Consider the following 16,182-nt stretch of genomic DNA (forward strand, 5'->3'; position numbering starts at 1 on the left):
GATTAATCTGTCCGTGAATAAGCACACACAAGAATACATACATGATGCATGAATAACAACTACAAATTAGACAATTTGAACGCAATTTGAAACTCTTTAATAAACGCCTAGGTCTAAGTATACTAGGTTCTATATCAGCTCGATTGCTTTGAAATAAATGAAAAAAAGAATTTAATTAAATTAACAATTTTTTGCAAGTGTTTAATCTCCAAATATCTAGCAGACCCCAAAAATGCCGCATGCTGTCCTGTACGGCTGCACGTGGTAGAAAAATAGACTGCACACACATACAGAAACACACACACACACACACACACACACACACATACAGCGTTGCAGTCAGGAGCGACAAGTGCAGCGCAGCGTCGACAGCGACGCAGACGCAAACGCAGCGATAAGATAAAACGTGCGATGACAAAAAGCACCCAAAGCGACCCACGACGACGATGACGACGACGAGGGAAGCCGAAGTTCTGCAACGAGGCAACTGCGACTGCGACGCCGACGCTGACGCCGATGCCGATGCCGATGCCGATACCGATGCCATGGAGTGGCTGGCTGTTGGCTACTGTTGCTGGCGCTGGTCGCTTATAAAAGCGGCTGGCTCGGCACGAGCGAGCATCACAAAACATTGAAGCGCGTTGCCGAGCAGACAAGCACAAAGTGGAGGCCACATAGACATCTACATTAGCAGCCGCAGCCACAGTCAGAGTCAGAATCAGAGTAAACCAACGGTAAAGTGAAACAATAACACTAGCTGTCGCCGCAGCTTGTGTGCGTGTGTGCGTGTGTGTGTGTGTGTGTGTGTGTGTGTGTGTGTGTATGTGCGAGTGCGAGTGCATTTGTATTTGTGTTAAGAGTTTCCGTTACAAAAATAATGCCACAATTTCGAAAATACATTTCAAAAACCGACAAAAGAACAAGAACAAACCACAAGTAACGAGCACAAGTTGTTCAAAGAAGAAGCATAACAAGGATGCCTTACATGGCCATCCCAGCAGGAACCCACCAGCATAGTCAAGTAGCCTGGCTGTCAGTTTTCTAAGGAGCTTGCGGCCCACCTGGCAGCCCTTGTGCAGTCCGCCTCATCATTGTGAAGAGCGAAAACTTAACAAGTGCAAGAAACGATGCTTTTGTAATGAATTCATTCAAAGTGTTGACGGCCAAAGTTTTCTCAAAAAGTTTTCAAAACAAAAAATACAGAGTAAGAACACAGAACTATATGCAAGCAGTTCTGCTCAAGGATCCTCGTCCTGTCCCGGTTTGCTTGGTCGACTAACCACTGTCGCCAGCTCCGTGTGCGCCGCAGGCCTAAACCAGCGCCACGGGCTCCCGTTTTCATTCCCTTTTTCGCTCCCGTTTTCACTGGCTCCATCTCTCTCTCTCTCTCTCTCTCTCTCTCTCTTGCATTCCCTGGTGTCTGTTGTTGCCCACTAAATTAAATGTAAATTAATGCAAATTACACAAAATTACTGCGGGCCGCACAATGCAACAACTGCAGCAGTTGCTGAATGCAGTTGCTGTCTGCCCCCAACCTATGGTCTGCATCAAAAGATAAAATACAGTCGCATTGTCTATTATTTTAAATTGGCTGCGCAAATTTGCGGCATCGCAAAAGTAATTAGCGACCATTGTAACTGTGCCACAGATAAGTAGGTGGACACAGAATCCGAAATAAAGAGCAGCCCGTGCAGCAAAAGAGACCGTACAGCTTGTCACTCATACTTAAGTAGAACGAATTTATAAGATATGTTCTTAAAGGTTGATACAACAAAATTACGAATGCCCCGCGCGTCAGCTCTCTATTCTCTCTTTCTAATATTATAGTATTATCCGTGTGGGACATACGACAGACAATTTGAGAATATTATTAGAGTTGTAAAAAATTATATATATATATATATTATATATTTATCGTGTCTATCTAAAGGAAGAGAGCTTACAATAGTTCAACAATACTGATAATAGAAATAATGAGATAATCATAATTAAGGTCTAGCAATGTAATCAAAGACAAAACATTTCTCAGAAAATTTTCTGAATTAGTTTAGCTTTATAAAGAAATTGTAAATACTGGGAATTGTAGGCATTCTGAATAGGCAATTATGCTGTGTTTGTTGATTGATCAGTGGATCAATTAAAGTGAATCGAAAGCAAATTGCAATAGTTGAAACTCGATAGCCAGAAAATTCTGTACTATATTCGAATCTCAAGTTTCTTTTCATTAAATGCGACGAATTTTCGAGTTGCTTTGAAGCCGTTCGAATCTGTGATAAACGACCTATACTATATACAATTGTCAATGAAACTGCTGAACTTTGTTTTCTTGACTTAAGCTAAAAGTTACGAAAGTTCAATTCTGACATAATTAAAATAAGTGCAATTGTGCAACTCCTGCCAAGGCACACCCAGTTTAACGCAAACACTTAAATTGATGTCCAATCTCATTTTTTAATGGTCCTGACAAATACGTCGTTTATTTAGTTGAGGCTCTAGCAAAATGTCAATTAAAAGTTTTATGGCTTATATTGGCCAAATAATAATAGCATCGATGATAAATGTTAATGGGCAGCGTGCCATAAAAATGAACACAAAAATTGGCACCAGTATTTCCGTTATTAGGAGCTGAATCTGGCTCTAATTAATGAGACGGGCTGCCATCGACTGGGCCAAAGCCACAACCGCTGGGAAAACCGTTTTGTGGCTTGGTTCGCCTGGTTTTTATGCACTGGCGCATGAGTATTGATATTGTCAATTAATGCGCCTTGACACAAGCCTCCAAACATAATAAGCGAATAATGAATGGGGCTGCAGTTAAGGGTCAGGGGGAAGTGTAAGGGCAAGGGCAAAAGCGAGGGGAAGTGGAAGTGAGCACCGGAAATGCGTTAATTTTAATGAAAACATTTTGAATTGGCAGCAGCAGCAGCAACAAAACAAATTAGAGCGCAATGTTGAATTTCGTTCACATGTCGTATTGTCGACCGCACCACGTGGCGTATGCGTAACGTGCAAATTTTTCGCAGAAAAGCGCGAATTCAATTTGCGCACATATTTAATAATTAATTTCAGTTGAACATAAAATACGCAACGGTCTATTAAAAGGCTTAAAATTTCATTTTCAATTTCCAACTCGAATAACGCACTCGAATGCAAATGAAAGCCAATTCCATTGGTGACACATTTGCCTTAATTCCATCTGTTCGGGCGGCTTACAGGATGCACACGACGTGGCAAATGAATGAGCGAAAAAAAAAATGTGAAAACCTATTCGCTGCCTGCTGCAATTAAAATAAAAAGCGCGTTAAACTCAATTTCATTTATTTATTTTTTCCAATGCTTTGAGTTAACTGAATCCAATTTTCCTTTTTGTACTCTCAATTTACCCAACCCATTTGATAGTTGACACATGCGTGGGCAATTAATAAGCTCCGACTGACAGGTGTTTCCATATGTGTATGTGCGTATGTGTGTATGGTAAATATACTTATTTAACCACATTCTAAATGACAGTGCGACCATAATTTATTTAAATGTTCGTTAAAAAAAATGCCATTGAAAATGATTTGAGTCTAGGAAATACACCAGAATTTACAATTATATGCATACAAAATTATATAATTGTCATCTATTAGAAGCAGAGAGACAGTTATATAAAAAATATGTGCACATCATTGCAGCACAAAAGAAGCGGAGAGTCGCTTAAAGTTAGAGCAGGAGAGGTAAGGAGTAATAAAAAGCAGTGATAAGGTCAATTAATCAAATAATCATGAGAATCACATAGAAGGGTAATGTTTGAAAATAGGTTATTCTTTAATTTACATAAAAGTATAGTTAGCTTATCTCTCCCACCGAATAGCTGCTTATTTTAAAATATGACCTATATTGCTGAAGACACTTTATATATTCCCTCAATATCTTAAAACTCCTCACATTTCTTAAGGTTTTATGGTCGAGGTAATAAGTTCTTTAACCAGGTTTCATCAATATTTATGGAACAATAAAAATAAGAGGACTTGAGCGAGTTTTATGCTTTTCATACCAATTCAAATAATAATATTAGCTTAGCACTAAACAAACCGTCTTGACGGCTCGCCAATTGCAAATGGTTCTGAAGGCATAGCAAAAATGTTTATTGTTCTTCGTCAAGCATCTGGCGCAGAGACAGGAGCCATTTAATTTAATTCCAAGGTGCATTATTATAAAGGAAAATAGTTTTGCACAGTCTTTCTATTTTACGGTCATTCCAGTTTGGCTGGCAGCCCATCAGCCAGCAGCTCGAAGCCATCGGCTTCTCGGCTTCAGCCTCACCGACTTAATCCGCATTCTCATCCACATCCGTATCCGCATCTGCGGCGCTGTCGCTGTCGTTGTCGTTGTCATCATGTTCATTGCATTGCGCGCCTTCCACTTGACATCCTGGCTGCAATTTCCTTGTTGTGAAATTATGCTTTTGCTTTGACTTTGCCGCCGTGCGATGGGATGATAAATAAAACAGCAGACGGCTGCAAGGTGATTCGGTAGCTTGGCCAACGTAAACTAAAGTAAACAGTTGCTGAATGCAGTCCATGGCCACGCCCAGCCGCCCAGCTGCAGCCCACCCACGGCCACAGCGATTAACGGCGTGGGAACAAATGCGAAATGAGCTGTTTCAGGCTGCCAATGACCATGCCCATGTGCGATGAAGCTGTTGAGCCGTGGTTTTTATGCCACATGCCACATGCCAACCTGCTGACATGAATTGCACTGATTCAGCCTCTGGCCTCGTTGGCTGTTTGCTTTTGATTGAAGGTTAAATGAGCCATGCCACGCAAGGCTGACATATTTACTGCACACCGACCCAGATCCCCTAAACGCAGCATTTGCATTGCGCGCATCCTTTGTGCATCCTTAGACAGTCTTATTTTATTTCCTTTAGCTGAATTAGCTGGCATCAACCAAACCAAAGGGGTGCCTCAAAAGGCGGGCAGCCTGTCAGTGAGGCAGCCCGATGTGTGCTCTGGCGTATTTCTTTTTTTTTTTTACGAGTCAACAGCGGGCCAAGATTTAGCTGTCTGACACGCCCGTTTAAATGATGCCGCCCCTAATTGAGTGCACTTTAAATTTGAAGACATTTTCCACTTGCAGTGCGCTTTATTTGCCAATTTTTTTTTATTGCTCTTCTCTTTAACTATTTCGTTATCCAATTTTCCATTTACGTTTGCTTGCAGCTGTCCCCGGGCGAAGACATCACAACAGAGCCCCAAACTCAAACTCAAATTCAAACTCTCAACTAAAGACAACAGAGGAAAAGAAAATACAAACATGTCTATCTCCGATTTTCGCAAGAAGAAGCTGCTTTTCCTGTTCAACGTGTTCTTTGGTAAGTTCAAGATTTATAGGTGAAGGTGAGCGTAAAATAGACTTATGTGAAATTTATGTTTTATCAGCTGGCTAAACAATTCTTAATTGATGTTCCACTTGTCATACCTGCATACCAGTAATTCCGTTGAGAGCATCTTTTGAGTTGAACTTCAACATGTTCAATTCAATTTATGCAATTTAATTTGCCAAAATGTTTGCAGCACGCTGCGTATACTTAATGCTTGCTGAAATATACATGTATTTGCATAAGCTTACGTGCATAGCGTTCTCTGTGCCAACTGTTATCCCCCTTAAAACAATTGCGTAAACTTTGGCTTGTAAGCTTGAAATTCTTGGGCTGGCGCTAAAAAGTAGGCAACACATTTTGTTGTATGCAAAGCGAGTGTGCAACAAAGTCTGAGTGCTTTTCGATTATGACTAATTGTCAGGTAGTAAACAGTTGACTGTCGCTTTAGCGGCTTTTTGGCTTTTTGCCATGGCTGGCAGCAGCTGCTGCTGTTGGCGCCATAAAACGCAAGCGCCAAATACTCGACACTGCAACTTGAAGTGGCCATTTGCACACCGTTGCAACTGCAACTGCTGGCCAATGCAAATGACACGCCCTGGTTGCAATGGCCAGCAGCCAAAGAATGGGCGTGAACAAATAGGCATGGAGATCTGACAGGATGGAAGGCAGGAAGTGCAACTAGGTGCCAGCTGCGCGACCATGAAAACCGTTTAACTTGCATTAATGTTTATTTCCGTCCTTCGCTCTCTGTTTTTTTCATGCTGACAAATAACCAACTGACCAACAAACGTACAAAACATGCAAACAATGCAATTCATGCGGAATGCGCAACTGTGAATTCGCCAAAATAACGCGGGACCAACAGATGTGAACCAAAGCGGCGAAATTGACGTTAAGGATTTCGAGCTGGCCATCGAGGTAAGTGGAGAACGTCAAAATATGCCAATACAAATGTTGAATAACTGCAATTGCCACTGTCGATAAATATGCAAACCTAAGAATGTTTATAGACCAACAGCTGAATCAATACATGCAATAGAACCTGCAATAGAACGTTACGCCGAAGATTAAATACCCTTGCAAGCATATAACATAATATAATGTGATATAGTAGTATGATATTATTATGACTTGTCCAGACCAAATTAGGTAAAGAATTTTTGAGGAAGAAAGAGTATTTGCCTGGAAACAGTCAGTCATGGCCAATTCTATTGTTAAATATTATACATGTCTGCTTCTGTGCATTACGTATTTCATGACAAAGTTAGAATACCCTCTGTCAGCGTAGAAAAACAATAGAAATCAAGTACAACAATGTGCATGCTGAAAAGTTGGTTGGGCACATTTTGGAGCTCTGTTGATTTTGCATGGTATTTTTACGGGTGGTGTTTTTTTTTTGTTGGTTTTTTTGGTTTTGGTTTTTGGCAATTCACATTATTTTTGGTGCTTTTTGTTTAGTCAACTCGTAACTGATAACTCAATTTATGCTGACATTTTTTGTTGCTGCCATTGTTTTTTGTTTATATTGCAGCGTGTGTGCAAGCTGCGCGGCTGGGCAAAGGACACGCCAAAGAACAAGGAGACATACGATGTCATGATGGAAATTTGGACTGGTCTGCGATCGAAGGCTGACAAGGATAACGATGGCCAGGTGAGCTGACAGTCAGATTGAGTGCCGCTGTGGGTGTGCATGTCTGTGTGTGTGTGTGTGTGTGTGTGTGCGTGTGGCGACTATAAAAAAGGGCAACTGCATGTCAAGTGATTCGTTTTGGGATTCGAGCTCGCCATTTGAATGGCTTTATTGTCATTGGCAAAAGTGTTGAAATCCATGGACTGCACTCGATGCCATTGTGACAGCAGCTGACAAGTGGGCACCAACCACACAGACACACAACCACACACACACACACTTACACTTGCACACACACATAGTCGCACAGATTATATATGTATTTATGTATGTAGCAGCAAACATTACAAAGTCGTTCGCATGTTGCACGAAAAAAGTGTTCATAAATTTTCCTTTTATTAGTGTGGAGTGTGCAGCTGTGTGATGCTGGGGACCCAGGGGGTGGCTGGGGGGGTTCCGACTGGGTGTGCCAGTAAGCAAATTCCACGTCTACAACAATGGGCGGAAATTGAATTGTGAATTATTTGAGCAATGCAGTTGCAGTTCCGGGCCACGACTTCAGTTAGTTTTCTAGGCCGCTGCTCATTACAATGACAAACTTTATAACCGCTTTGTGCAGCCACAGGAAAGTATCCATGCTCATGGCATAATCTGACTGAGTCTGCACAAATTAAATCATGGGTATAAGCCAGTCGAGCTTGTATAAAAAGATGATGCCAGCACAAGCAGCAACTTACAGGACAAGTACAGGTGCTTGAGGCCCACACCATGCCCACATCACGGCTCTGGCTCTGCCGCACTTCGATTGTGACACAGATAGCCGCAAAGTTTTGGCCTTTAGCCAGGAACATGACGAAGTTCGCTGCAAATAAGCTGAAGTCAACTGTTTGCGGCCTTTGTGCAGTTTTGGCTTTGTGCTGGCTAGACTTGGATTTATTGTTGTTGCCCTAACTCATTTTACAGCTACACACACAGGCACGCACACACAAGCCAACAACATGTGCGAGCCAACAATACAAACGAAAACAAGAACAACAACAACAACTGTGACAACTTAAGCTGGCAAGAGACACGGTCAAGGATGTGCGGCCTTTTTGGCATTTCAATTTGGCAACGCGCACCACTTAGATGCAATAAACATAAAAAATATGCAGCTAGTCCGACTCGAGGGTGGTTGTGGTCTAGGGTCAAGGGATTGCGACTGGAGGAAGCAGCGGGGACTTGGACCTGTCAATTGGTGCTGCAATTGATGGCGCTGACCGCACATTGTATAGAGTTTTGCTTATTTATGGCCACATTAAAACATGGCCAACCGCCCGCCGCAAGACCTGTTATGGTCGGAATCTCTTTGACCAAAATTAACGTTTGCTCCACTAAAACCAACCGTAGTCAAAGTTCGTGCGCCGGGCGGGTCAAGGAGCCTCAGATTGTTCAATTTGGTCAAGGCGTCGATTGCTGATGTTGCGGTAATTGCCGTTGTTTGGTTTGGCAAGGCAAGCCAAAAAATGCTCATAAACGGTAGGGCATAATGTGCAGGTCGCATAAATTACAGCCCGCATAAGCGCCCCACCCCAGCTTGGCCAGCACCCCCCAGCCGGCCATTATGATGTTTTATGAGCAGCTACCCCGCCCACCTGCCGCTAGACGCCCTATGTGCTCTTCAACGCGTTTGGGGCGTTACGCATAAATCTGAAGCTTTTAACCCACTTTGACCCACTCTCCTGGCCATTCCTCCGTTCGCAGGTCAGCGTAGAAGAGTGGTGCAACATGTGGGACGCATACGCCAAGGATCCCAGCAGCGTAATGGACTGGCAGAATACGTACATGAACTTTATGTTCGATTTGGAGGATGCTTCGCATGATGGCGGCATCGATGTGACGGAGTTCACTCTGGTCTGCTCCAGCTACGGTCTGGACAAGAAGGAGTGCGAGGAGGCGTTCAGCAAGATGGCCCAGGGTCAAAGCGATGTGACTCGCGAGCAGTTCGCCGCCTTGTGGAAGGAGTATTTTGCTGCCGAGGATGCGAACGCGCCCGGCAACTTTATTTTTGGCAAGACCTCCTTCTAACTGCTGTACGAAAATTCCTGATCGATTTTGTCTTTGCCATTGATATATTCAACAAGAAAATATTGAAATTACATTCTAAATTAAAGCTAAATCAACAGATGGCTTCAAATTCTATTTCAATATTGACAATTTGTAGCCCAGTTAACAGTTGGCAGTCCTTAAAACTCTGACGTTGTTAATTAAATGTTGTTGTCAACTGTAACTCAACTTTTGCTCAATTCAATGTTCTAATTTACTAGCCTAATAAGTTAAATGGAAAACATCTAGCTATTATTTATATTTTGTATTCTACTTATATAGTATACGAGTATATAACTAATTGTTGTGTGTGCAAACTCAATATGAAAATGATATCTAAAAGCTCAATTAGAACAGGATTCGTGTAATCTGGTGAATACTGTTGATGCGTAAATTAAACCAATTAAACTGTCAAATTGTTTTGTGTGTGTAGTCGTAGTTTATCGTCCCAATATCTGGCGTTTAAATTTAAATGTAAATGTAAAGTGTTTCAACTAATACAAACAATAAATGCTAAACATCTAAGCAGTTGCACGCTCAATTTATGGGGCAAAAACCATTACTTGTTGCTGTTCCAGTGGGCGACGCCTTCCTTTTAAGTCCTTACGGCTACCGCAGGTTATGGACCCCGATAAGATCAGCAATTGGCTGGCAATTTATGAAAATTATAATTTTGTTCGCTGCCACAAATAACCTTCGGTTGAGCTGTATTGCCGAGCTTGGGTGCACTTCGCAGCGATTTACTGTTCCAATGGGGCGGCTACGTAATTTATGCAATTGCGTGCGTATAGAACTTGCTGTGGTTTTCTGTTTCTAGTGCAGCGCACTCGGCGTCGAAAGCTTTTTGGTTGGACGCTTGCAGCTTCAATTTAAGGTTGCTTGCGTTTTTAAAGATAGCGCCAAAAGCTCGCAAGCAAAAGCTCTGGAAGCAGTGTTTTATAGCACTGAGCTTTCGGTTCTGCTTTTATCCAGCCTTGCCACATGGCAAGTATAAGCTTTTGCCCTAGGTGGCAGCCCTGTGGATGGTAGTGAAGGTTACGCTGCAAATTGCCTATCTCTCTCCGCGCATCGGCATATCCTCGCGCGCTTCGCCAATGATTCAAAATAATTTTATCTCTTGAACAATCTTTTCCTTATCAGCCAAATTGAGAAACTTTCAACTAGCTTTCGGCAGACCTTGCATTTCTTTTGTGCTCATTTCTATTATATTCGGACCTTCGGTGAAGTAGGTCCTTATAGTGCGAAGAAAATCGGTTCCTTGTAAATCTGAACTAGCTGCTAACTTATAAAAATGTATTTACTTGTTGCTTTTCAGCTGAAACGCGCAAGGGTATGCAACAGTTTCGTTGAATGCAGTTAAATTTAGCTTTTCATTTTCCTGCCTGGAAGTATGCAGTGAAATTTGACATTTGGGAATATTTTATTTAAGCATGTATAAAAATGTTTTTAATATGAATTTCTTAACATTTATCGCTTCAGTTTCGTTCAACTGACTATTTTCTTATGACAGCCGTATCTGATTGATTATGAAGTAAGAAAACTTTTATATTTTTTATTAACTTTGTATGTATATTTAAATATATTAATTTTTTTCCATTACTATTTATTTAATGTTTCGCTGCTTAGAATAATAGAAAAAGTAGTAGAAATAGCATTAATATAGTGTAGTAGAAGTAGTAGTAGTAGTAGTAGTAGATACGTTACATTTAAATATTTATGTGTATTTATGTATATACGTATGCATGTAGGTATGCAGGTAAGTTAAGACTATAAATAAATGTAATATTTGTGAAATGCTGGAGTAGCTAGACTCAGTGCATGAGCAACTGTTGCTGTTCACAAGGATTTTGGCACATATGTGTTTACATTTGTATCTATGTGTGTGTGTGTTTAGAGTGATGGTATGTGTGTTCTATGGTAGGTATTGCATAGATTTGTTCGATTTCTATATTAACAATAACAAATTACTAAAATTAAGACCAAAGCGCTAAGATTCGTCTGGATATTGCAGAGCCAACACATCCACGACCGTTGCTGCTGGAGCTGGGGCTGCGGCTGGGCGAACGCGTTCGCAGCTGAGGATATTAGTTTTTTGTTTTCGTATGCTGCAGCGCGTTCAGCTCGTCCTTGAGCCACGTCTGCCAGTTCTCCTGCGAGGGGCGAAACAGAGTTTGTATACCAAAAAATGGCCAATGTTGTTACCAAAAACAAAGCGATTTGTATTTTCAGCTCTAAATTCCAACACCAAGCGAAGCCAAGCCAGAGCGTGTAATACGTACGATATGTAGCTACGAGTGTACAAATGTAGGTGTGCTTGTGGGAAAGGGGATGTGAGGTGGGGGGTTTTGTGTACGTATGCTAACAGAATCTACTATAGTTAGCCGTTGGGTGTGGCAGCCACTTTGCATCGGTTAGCGCTAATTGCATGTGTCAACAGAGAGCGAAACGGAGCCAAGTTTGCTACGGAAATCGGAAATGCTTAACTAGTAGCTTGTGCGTGTCTTTGTGTGTGTGTCTGTCTGTGTGTGTGTGTGTGTGTCGGTGCTTATGAACGCGTGGTGTATTTATGCACGCGCGCGCGTTAAAGTATGTGTGTGTGTCTCTGTGTATGTGTGTGTGTGTGTTGGGAACCTATTTGCTTTGGTTGCGCTTCAGTGTCTGAGCTTGTGTTTGCCCTTTGACGTTTTGGGCTTGGCTGTATCCGTTTTAGTCATTGTTATGCAAATGTTCATGATATTCATCATATTCGTTTTCATTATCCTCCTGCTGCTCGTCCTCCTCGTCATCCTCCTGCTCATAATCGCTAGCATTGCTCTCCGGCTGTGTTACATCCGGCAAATAATCCTTGTGCATGGGCGTTGAAATGATGGGCTCCTGTGTAGTTGTGTTTGCATATGTTCGTCCGTCGGTGCGGCCACGTGTGTGTGTGTGTGGTTGTATGCGTGTGTGTGTGTTTGGATATTAGTGTGCAAAAGCAAAAGTTAGTTAACCAAGTTAGTCAACAGCAACAACAACAACAACAACAAGAAGAGGAGATACATAGTAATAGTTGATAGCGGCGCATGCAAAGTTCCACGTTTTAGTTTAGCCAATTAGAAAGTGAAATATATTTTAGCTTGTTGAAACGCATGCTAACCTTTGGAGGCCGCCAGCCGCAGCCCGGCAGCGGCAGCCCGTCAACGCCCAGCGGACAGGGCGCGTCCAGTCCGGGCACGCCCTGTTCGCCCTTGTCGCCGCGATCTCCTTTGCGTCCCCGTTTACCTGGCGGACCAGCATCGCCGCGTGAGCCCTGCTCGCCGCGCGGACCCTCCTGGCCGGGAATGCCGTCGGTGCCCTTAAAAGGCGCACGGCGTCGTGTGTGTCATTGTACGTGTGTGCGTGTAAGTATGTGAGTGTGTGGGTCAAAAAGGTTGATACGTGTGTAGGAGGTTTTGCATAGATTGAAAACAGTGTACGACGCCAACAAAGAAAGAGAATTGCATGCAGACAAGAAAAAAAAACAATAAAAAAAGAAGAAACACAAATTATTCAAATTAGCAACCAGATAAGGTAGATAAACACATATGTGTGTGTGTGTGTCCGTGTGTGAGTGTGTGCGTGTATAATTACATATATACTACATACAATCAGATAGATCTGCGTGTGAGTGTGTATCTGTGCTTACCGGCAGACCCGGATCGCCGCGCTCGCCCTTGTGTCCCGTTTCGCCCTGTGCACCCTGTGTGGAAACAAAGATTTCAGTTAGACAAAGGCGAAAAATCGAAGCGGACATTTTTCTGAAGCTGGTTAATGTACCTTCATGCCATCCAAACCAGGCGGACCCTGTAGCAATTGAGAATGAGAGAGGAAAAGCGTCAGCAAATGCTTGAGGAAAAAAGAAAACTGTCGCCCGAGCGGCTCAAACGAACGGCCTCCACCCACTTTTATTGGGATAAGCTTTTGTTTTCTTTTTTGTGGTTAATTAAAGTTGAATATACAAATTAGTAAGCTCTCCTTCGGTTTGTGTTTTTTTTTTTTTTTTTTTTTTTTAGTAAAAAACCATCACTTTATTGAAAATGCATAATTAATATTTAAATGATATATTGTTTCATTAGCCGCTTTACAATTTGTTGCTGCCTGTCAAGAAATGCCTTTCGGAATAGCGTAATTTTCATAATTTTTATATTGTGGCAATTGGCAGAATTCATACGCACATTTGGCATGCATGCATACATGCATGCATACATGCATACATACATGTATGGATGTATAGACATAAATACACACAAATACATATAGATACATATTTGTTATTTAATTGGAAACACTTGGTTTAGTACGCAATTAACAAATGTACACTTACAACTACCATTAGCAGCTTATGAAGTTAATGACCAAATTGAATTGAAATTTATGTATAAATATATAATTTAAATTTAATGCTAATATTTAGTTAAATGTAATGCACATTGCCGATAGAACATATCTCCAGCGACCGCACAATTCATTATTCTAATCTATGGATCTCGGTTACAGCTTGAGTTAGTTAGTTAGACAAAAGTTCAAGGGTTTAAGTTAAGTAGAGTAAAATGTGAAAATTGAAGACAGGCGCAGTTAGCACTGTGGATAAGTTAGCTGTTCAATAGATGACTCAATATATATATATGTAAAATATCGTATCTTATTGTTAGTTGACATTTTATGTACACCATGAGGTTGGCTAATCTAGTGGTTAAAATAAAAATTGACATGCGAAATTGTTTGGATTTTTTTTGTTTTTGTTTTTCGGGAAACTTTTTCAGCTTTGGGAGCGACACATTTAATTGAAAACAAATTGACATACATATGCATTGTAATTTGCCAACACGTATTTGCATTAAGTCCTTTGAGGCTTTAGTTTTATTTGAAATTTTATGCAAATGCAGAGCAAGTGTTATCGTAGTTGAACATATAATAGATTTCGTTTGCATTTAGCATTTGTTATTTATATTTTTTTATTTTTCCACTTGACTGTGTTTTTATTTTTCATTTCGTTTTAATTCGATATAGCATGCTCGTATTAGTAGTCATAAATTGTAAATTGATTTTTTTTTGTATGTGCATTCTGTGCACTCGCTCAGATCGAAAGGTAGATTTGCATTTATTTATTTGAGATGTTCGATGAAACCAATAGGATACATAATAGAATTATGTATTTATTGTTAATAATATCCTCAATTAAGAAGAGAGCTTATTTGAATGCATTGTTGGTAAACATGTTTAATTGGGGTGTACGTGTTTGTGGGCTAATTATGGGAGATTGGGGTTCATTCTGAGGGCGCTTTGTAGTTCACCGGCCAGCCGATGCTATTGCAAACGTTTTGTTGTGTTCTCATATTCTCATATTTAATGGGTTCCCACACTTCAAATATGTTGTGTATACTAGTAGGTATATTTAAACTTTAGCCTAACTAATTTATGCTTTCAACGCGTTTCGTATTGAAGTTACATATAACACTGAAAAATATGCACAATTGGAAGATAGCTCTTTGTTGTTATCGCATGATATTACAATTACAATTTACGATTATTTTCAAACTTGTTATCATTGTGTATTTCTATGCATTTAATATGTATATTAAACAGTTTCTTTGTTGTAGACATATAACACATTCAAACACGATAATATATACGCAAACATTGAGACAAATTTCAAAGACATATATATATATATATATTTTTTTTTTCTTTACATTTTTCACTTAGGTTATTTAAAATTGAGAATGTTTTGATACTATGTATTTGCTGTTTACCATTTGTCAAGCACTGAAGCTTTGGCATTCCTATAAATTGAATATACGACAAAGCCTCTGGACGGCACCTAAGATAATGCAACAATGCGGCAACAGCAGTGGCAGCAGCAGTGGCAGCAACAGCTACAGGCAGCACTTAAAAGATTTTGACTTTGCGGCTGGCAATGAAATTTATGGGTCAATCAAGAAAGTAGCTAGCAAATTGAGTTACGCTGTTGCATCTGCAAGAAAGCCTTAGCCAAAATGCAGGCACAATATTATTTAGCTGCAACTTTCAAGTGCCACGGTGCGTATGATTTATGCAACAGCTGCTGCTGCATTGGCTTTTGCTTGAATGTACTCTCGGATAGGTGTACAGCGCAGTTTCAAATGAAATGCAATTACACTATTTGCATTGCATGTTCGTTGGCATGTTTGAGAACTTGTTTGTTTGCTTATTTGTATATTTGCCCCCTTCTCATGTATGTATATATATATATATATGTATATACATATACTTATATACTCAATTTATTTGGTTGATTCAATAGATAGTTGTAAATATGTTCGATCGCGTGTTTCTATAGAAATAATTATGTTTGTTTTTTTTGTTTGCATTTGCTTGCCTGTGTACATAAATACTCATTTGGCTCTGCTAAACACATTATGCCCGCAGCTCTGTTATGTTTCATTTGATATGAATGCATTTTCATACACATATTTGTATTATTTTGTATATTGTTTTTCGTATTTTGTATTCTGTGCCTTGCGTCCTGCAACTTGCATGCAATTTCGATATTCTCAATTATATATTAATATAGGGTATTTTTTAAGTGGCATGCGGCTGATATCGTATCGTATTGGGTTTCGCATGTATTTATGTACATGGGCGCTTGTATGTACAATTTGATATACATACATTTACACAGATATATATAAATATATATAAATATATATATATATATTTATATATGACTATATAGATAGACAATAAAACTGAACGAGAGCCAGCGTGGTAACATTTCCTATGCATATTTAGTTTGCTTAAATCATTTTTTCCACAAAGCTCAGCGTATATTTTTTAGTTTTGCCTCCTGTGCGTACGTGTGTGTGTGTTTGTGTGTTTGTATGTGAGTATGTGTGTGTGTGTTTGATAAGTTTGTGTCGCATTTAATTCGCTTTTCGGCGCAATGTGTTTGTTATTTATAATTAGACTGCACTTTTCAGTAAGTTGTATTAGTAGTCGCCCCACACCTGTTCCAGGTAAAAAGAGAGAGAAAGAGAGACGCGAGAACATATATGAGGTTAGAATTTGTTTAGTCACATTGACGCTTATAACGATTTACCAA

General features: G+C 40.4%; 2 protein-coding genes across 23 annotated transcripts in view; one reads left to right on the plus strand and one right to left on the minus strand.

The window, feature by feature from the left end:
• The first annotated feature begins 617 nt into the window (after positions 1-617).
• Positions 618-9,156, plus strand: Scp2 (Sarcoplasmic calcium-binding protein 2). Its single transcript, XM_002054311.4, has 5 exons — positions 618-734; positions 5,208-5,359; positions 6,234-6,286; positions 6,900-7,019; positions 8,742-9,156. The coding sequence occupies exons 2-5, from the start codon at positions 5,302-5,304 to the stop codon at positions 9,063-9,065; spliced, it is 555 nt and encodes a 184-aa protein (XP_002054347.1). The 5' UTR covers positions 618-734; positions 5,208-5,301; the 3' UTR covers positions 9,066-9,156.
• Positions 9,157-10,646: 1,490 nt separating this feature from the next.
• Positions 10,647-16,182, minus strand: part of LOC6629987 (collagen alpha chain CG42342) — a 74,340-nt gene continuing 68,804 nt past the window's right edge. For 4 of the 22 annotated variants that reach the window (XM_015172175.3, XM_015172169.3, XM_070206774.1 and 1 more), the window contains 4 exons: positions 12,879-12,905; positions 12,748-12,801; positions 12,220-12,417; positions 11,240-11,957 (listed from right to left, as the gene is read on the minus strand). In XM_015172175.3, coding sequence (XP_015027661.1) covers positions 11,790-11,957; positions 12,220-12,417; positions 12,748-12,801; positions 12,879-12,905 — 447 coding nt within the window. In that variant the 3' untranslated portion in view covers positions 11,240-11,789. The other 18 variants (XM_015172172.3, XM_070206773.1, XM_070206772.1 and 15 more) reach the window with 10 other exon arrangements.

The sequence above is a fragment of the Drosophila virilis genome, chromosome 2, assembly GCF_030788295.1.
Source record: "Drosophila virilis strain 15010-1051.87 chromosome 2, Dvir_AGI_RSII-ME, whole genome shotgun sequence".
Classification (NCBI taxonomy): Eukaryota; Metazoa; Arthropoda; class Insecta; order Diptera; family Drosophilidae; genus Drosophila; species Drosophila virilis.

What these genes read in the sequence shown, in the direction of transcription:
- Scp2 (XM_002054311.4), top strand. Translation starts at nt 5,302, where the DNA reads ATGTCTATCTCCGATTTTCGCAAGAAGAAGCTGCTTTTCCTGTTCAAC. An exon ending in CCTGTTCAACGTGTTCTTTG is followed by an intron (nt 5,360 to 6,233) that starts GTAAGTTCAAGA and finishes CGGGACCAACAG; the next exon opens with ATGTGAACCAAAGCGGCGAA. An exon ending in ATTTCGAGCTGGCCATCGAG is followed by an intron (nt 6,287 to 6,899) that starts GTAAGTGGAGAA and finishes TTTATATTGCAG; the next exon opens with CGTGTGTGCAAGCTGCGCGG.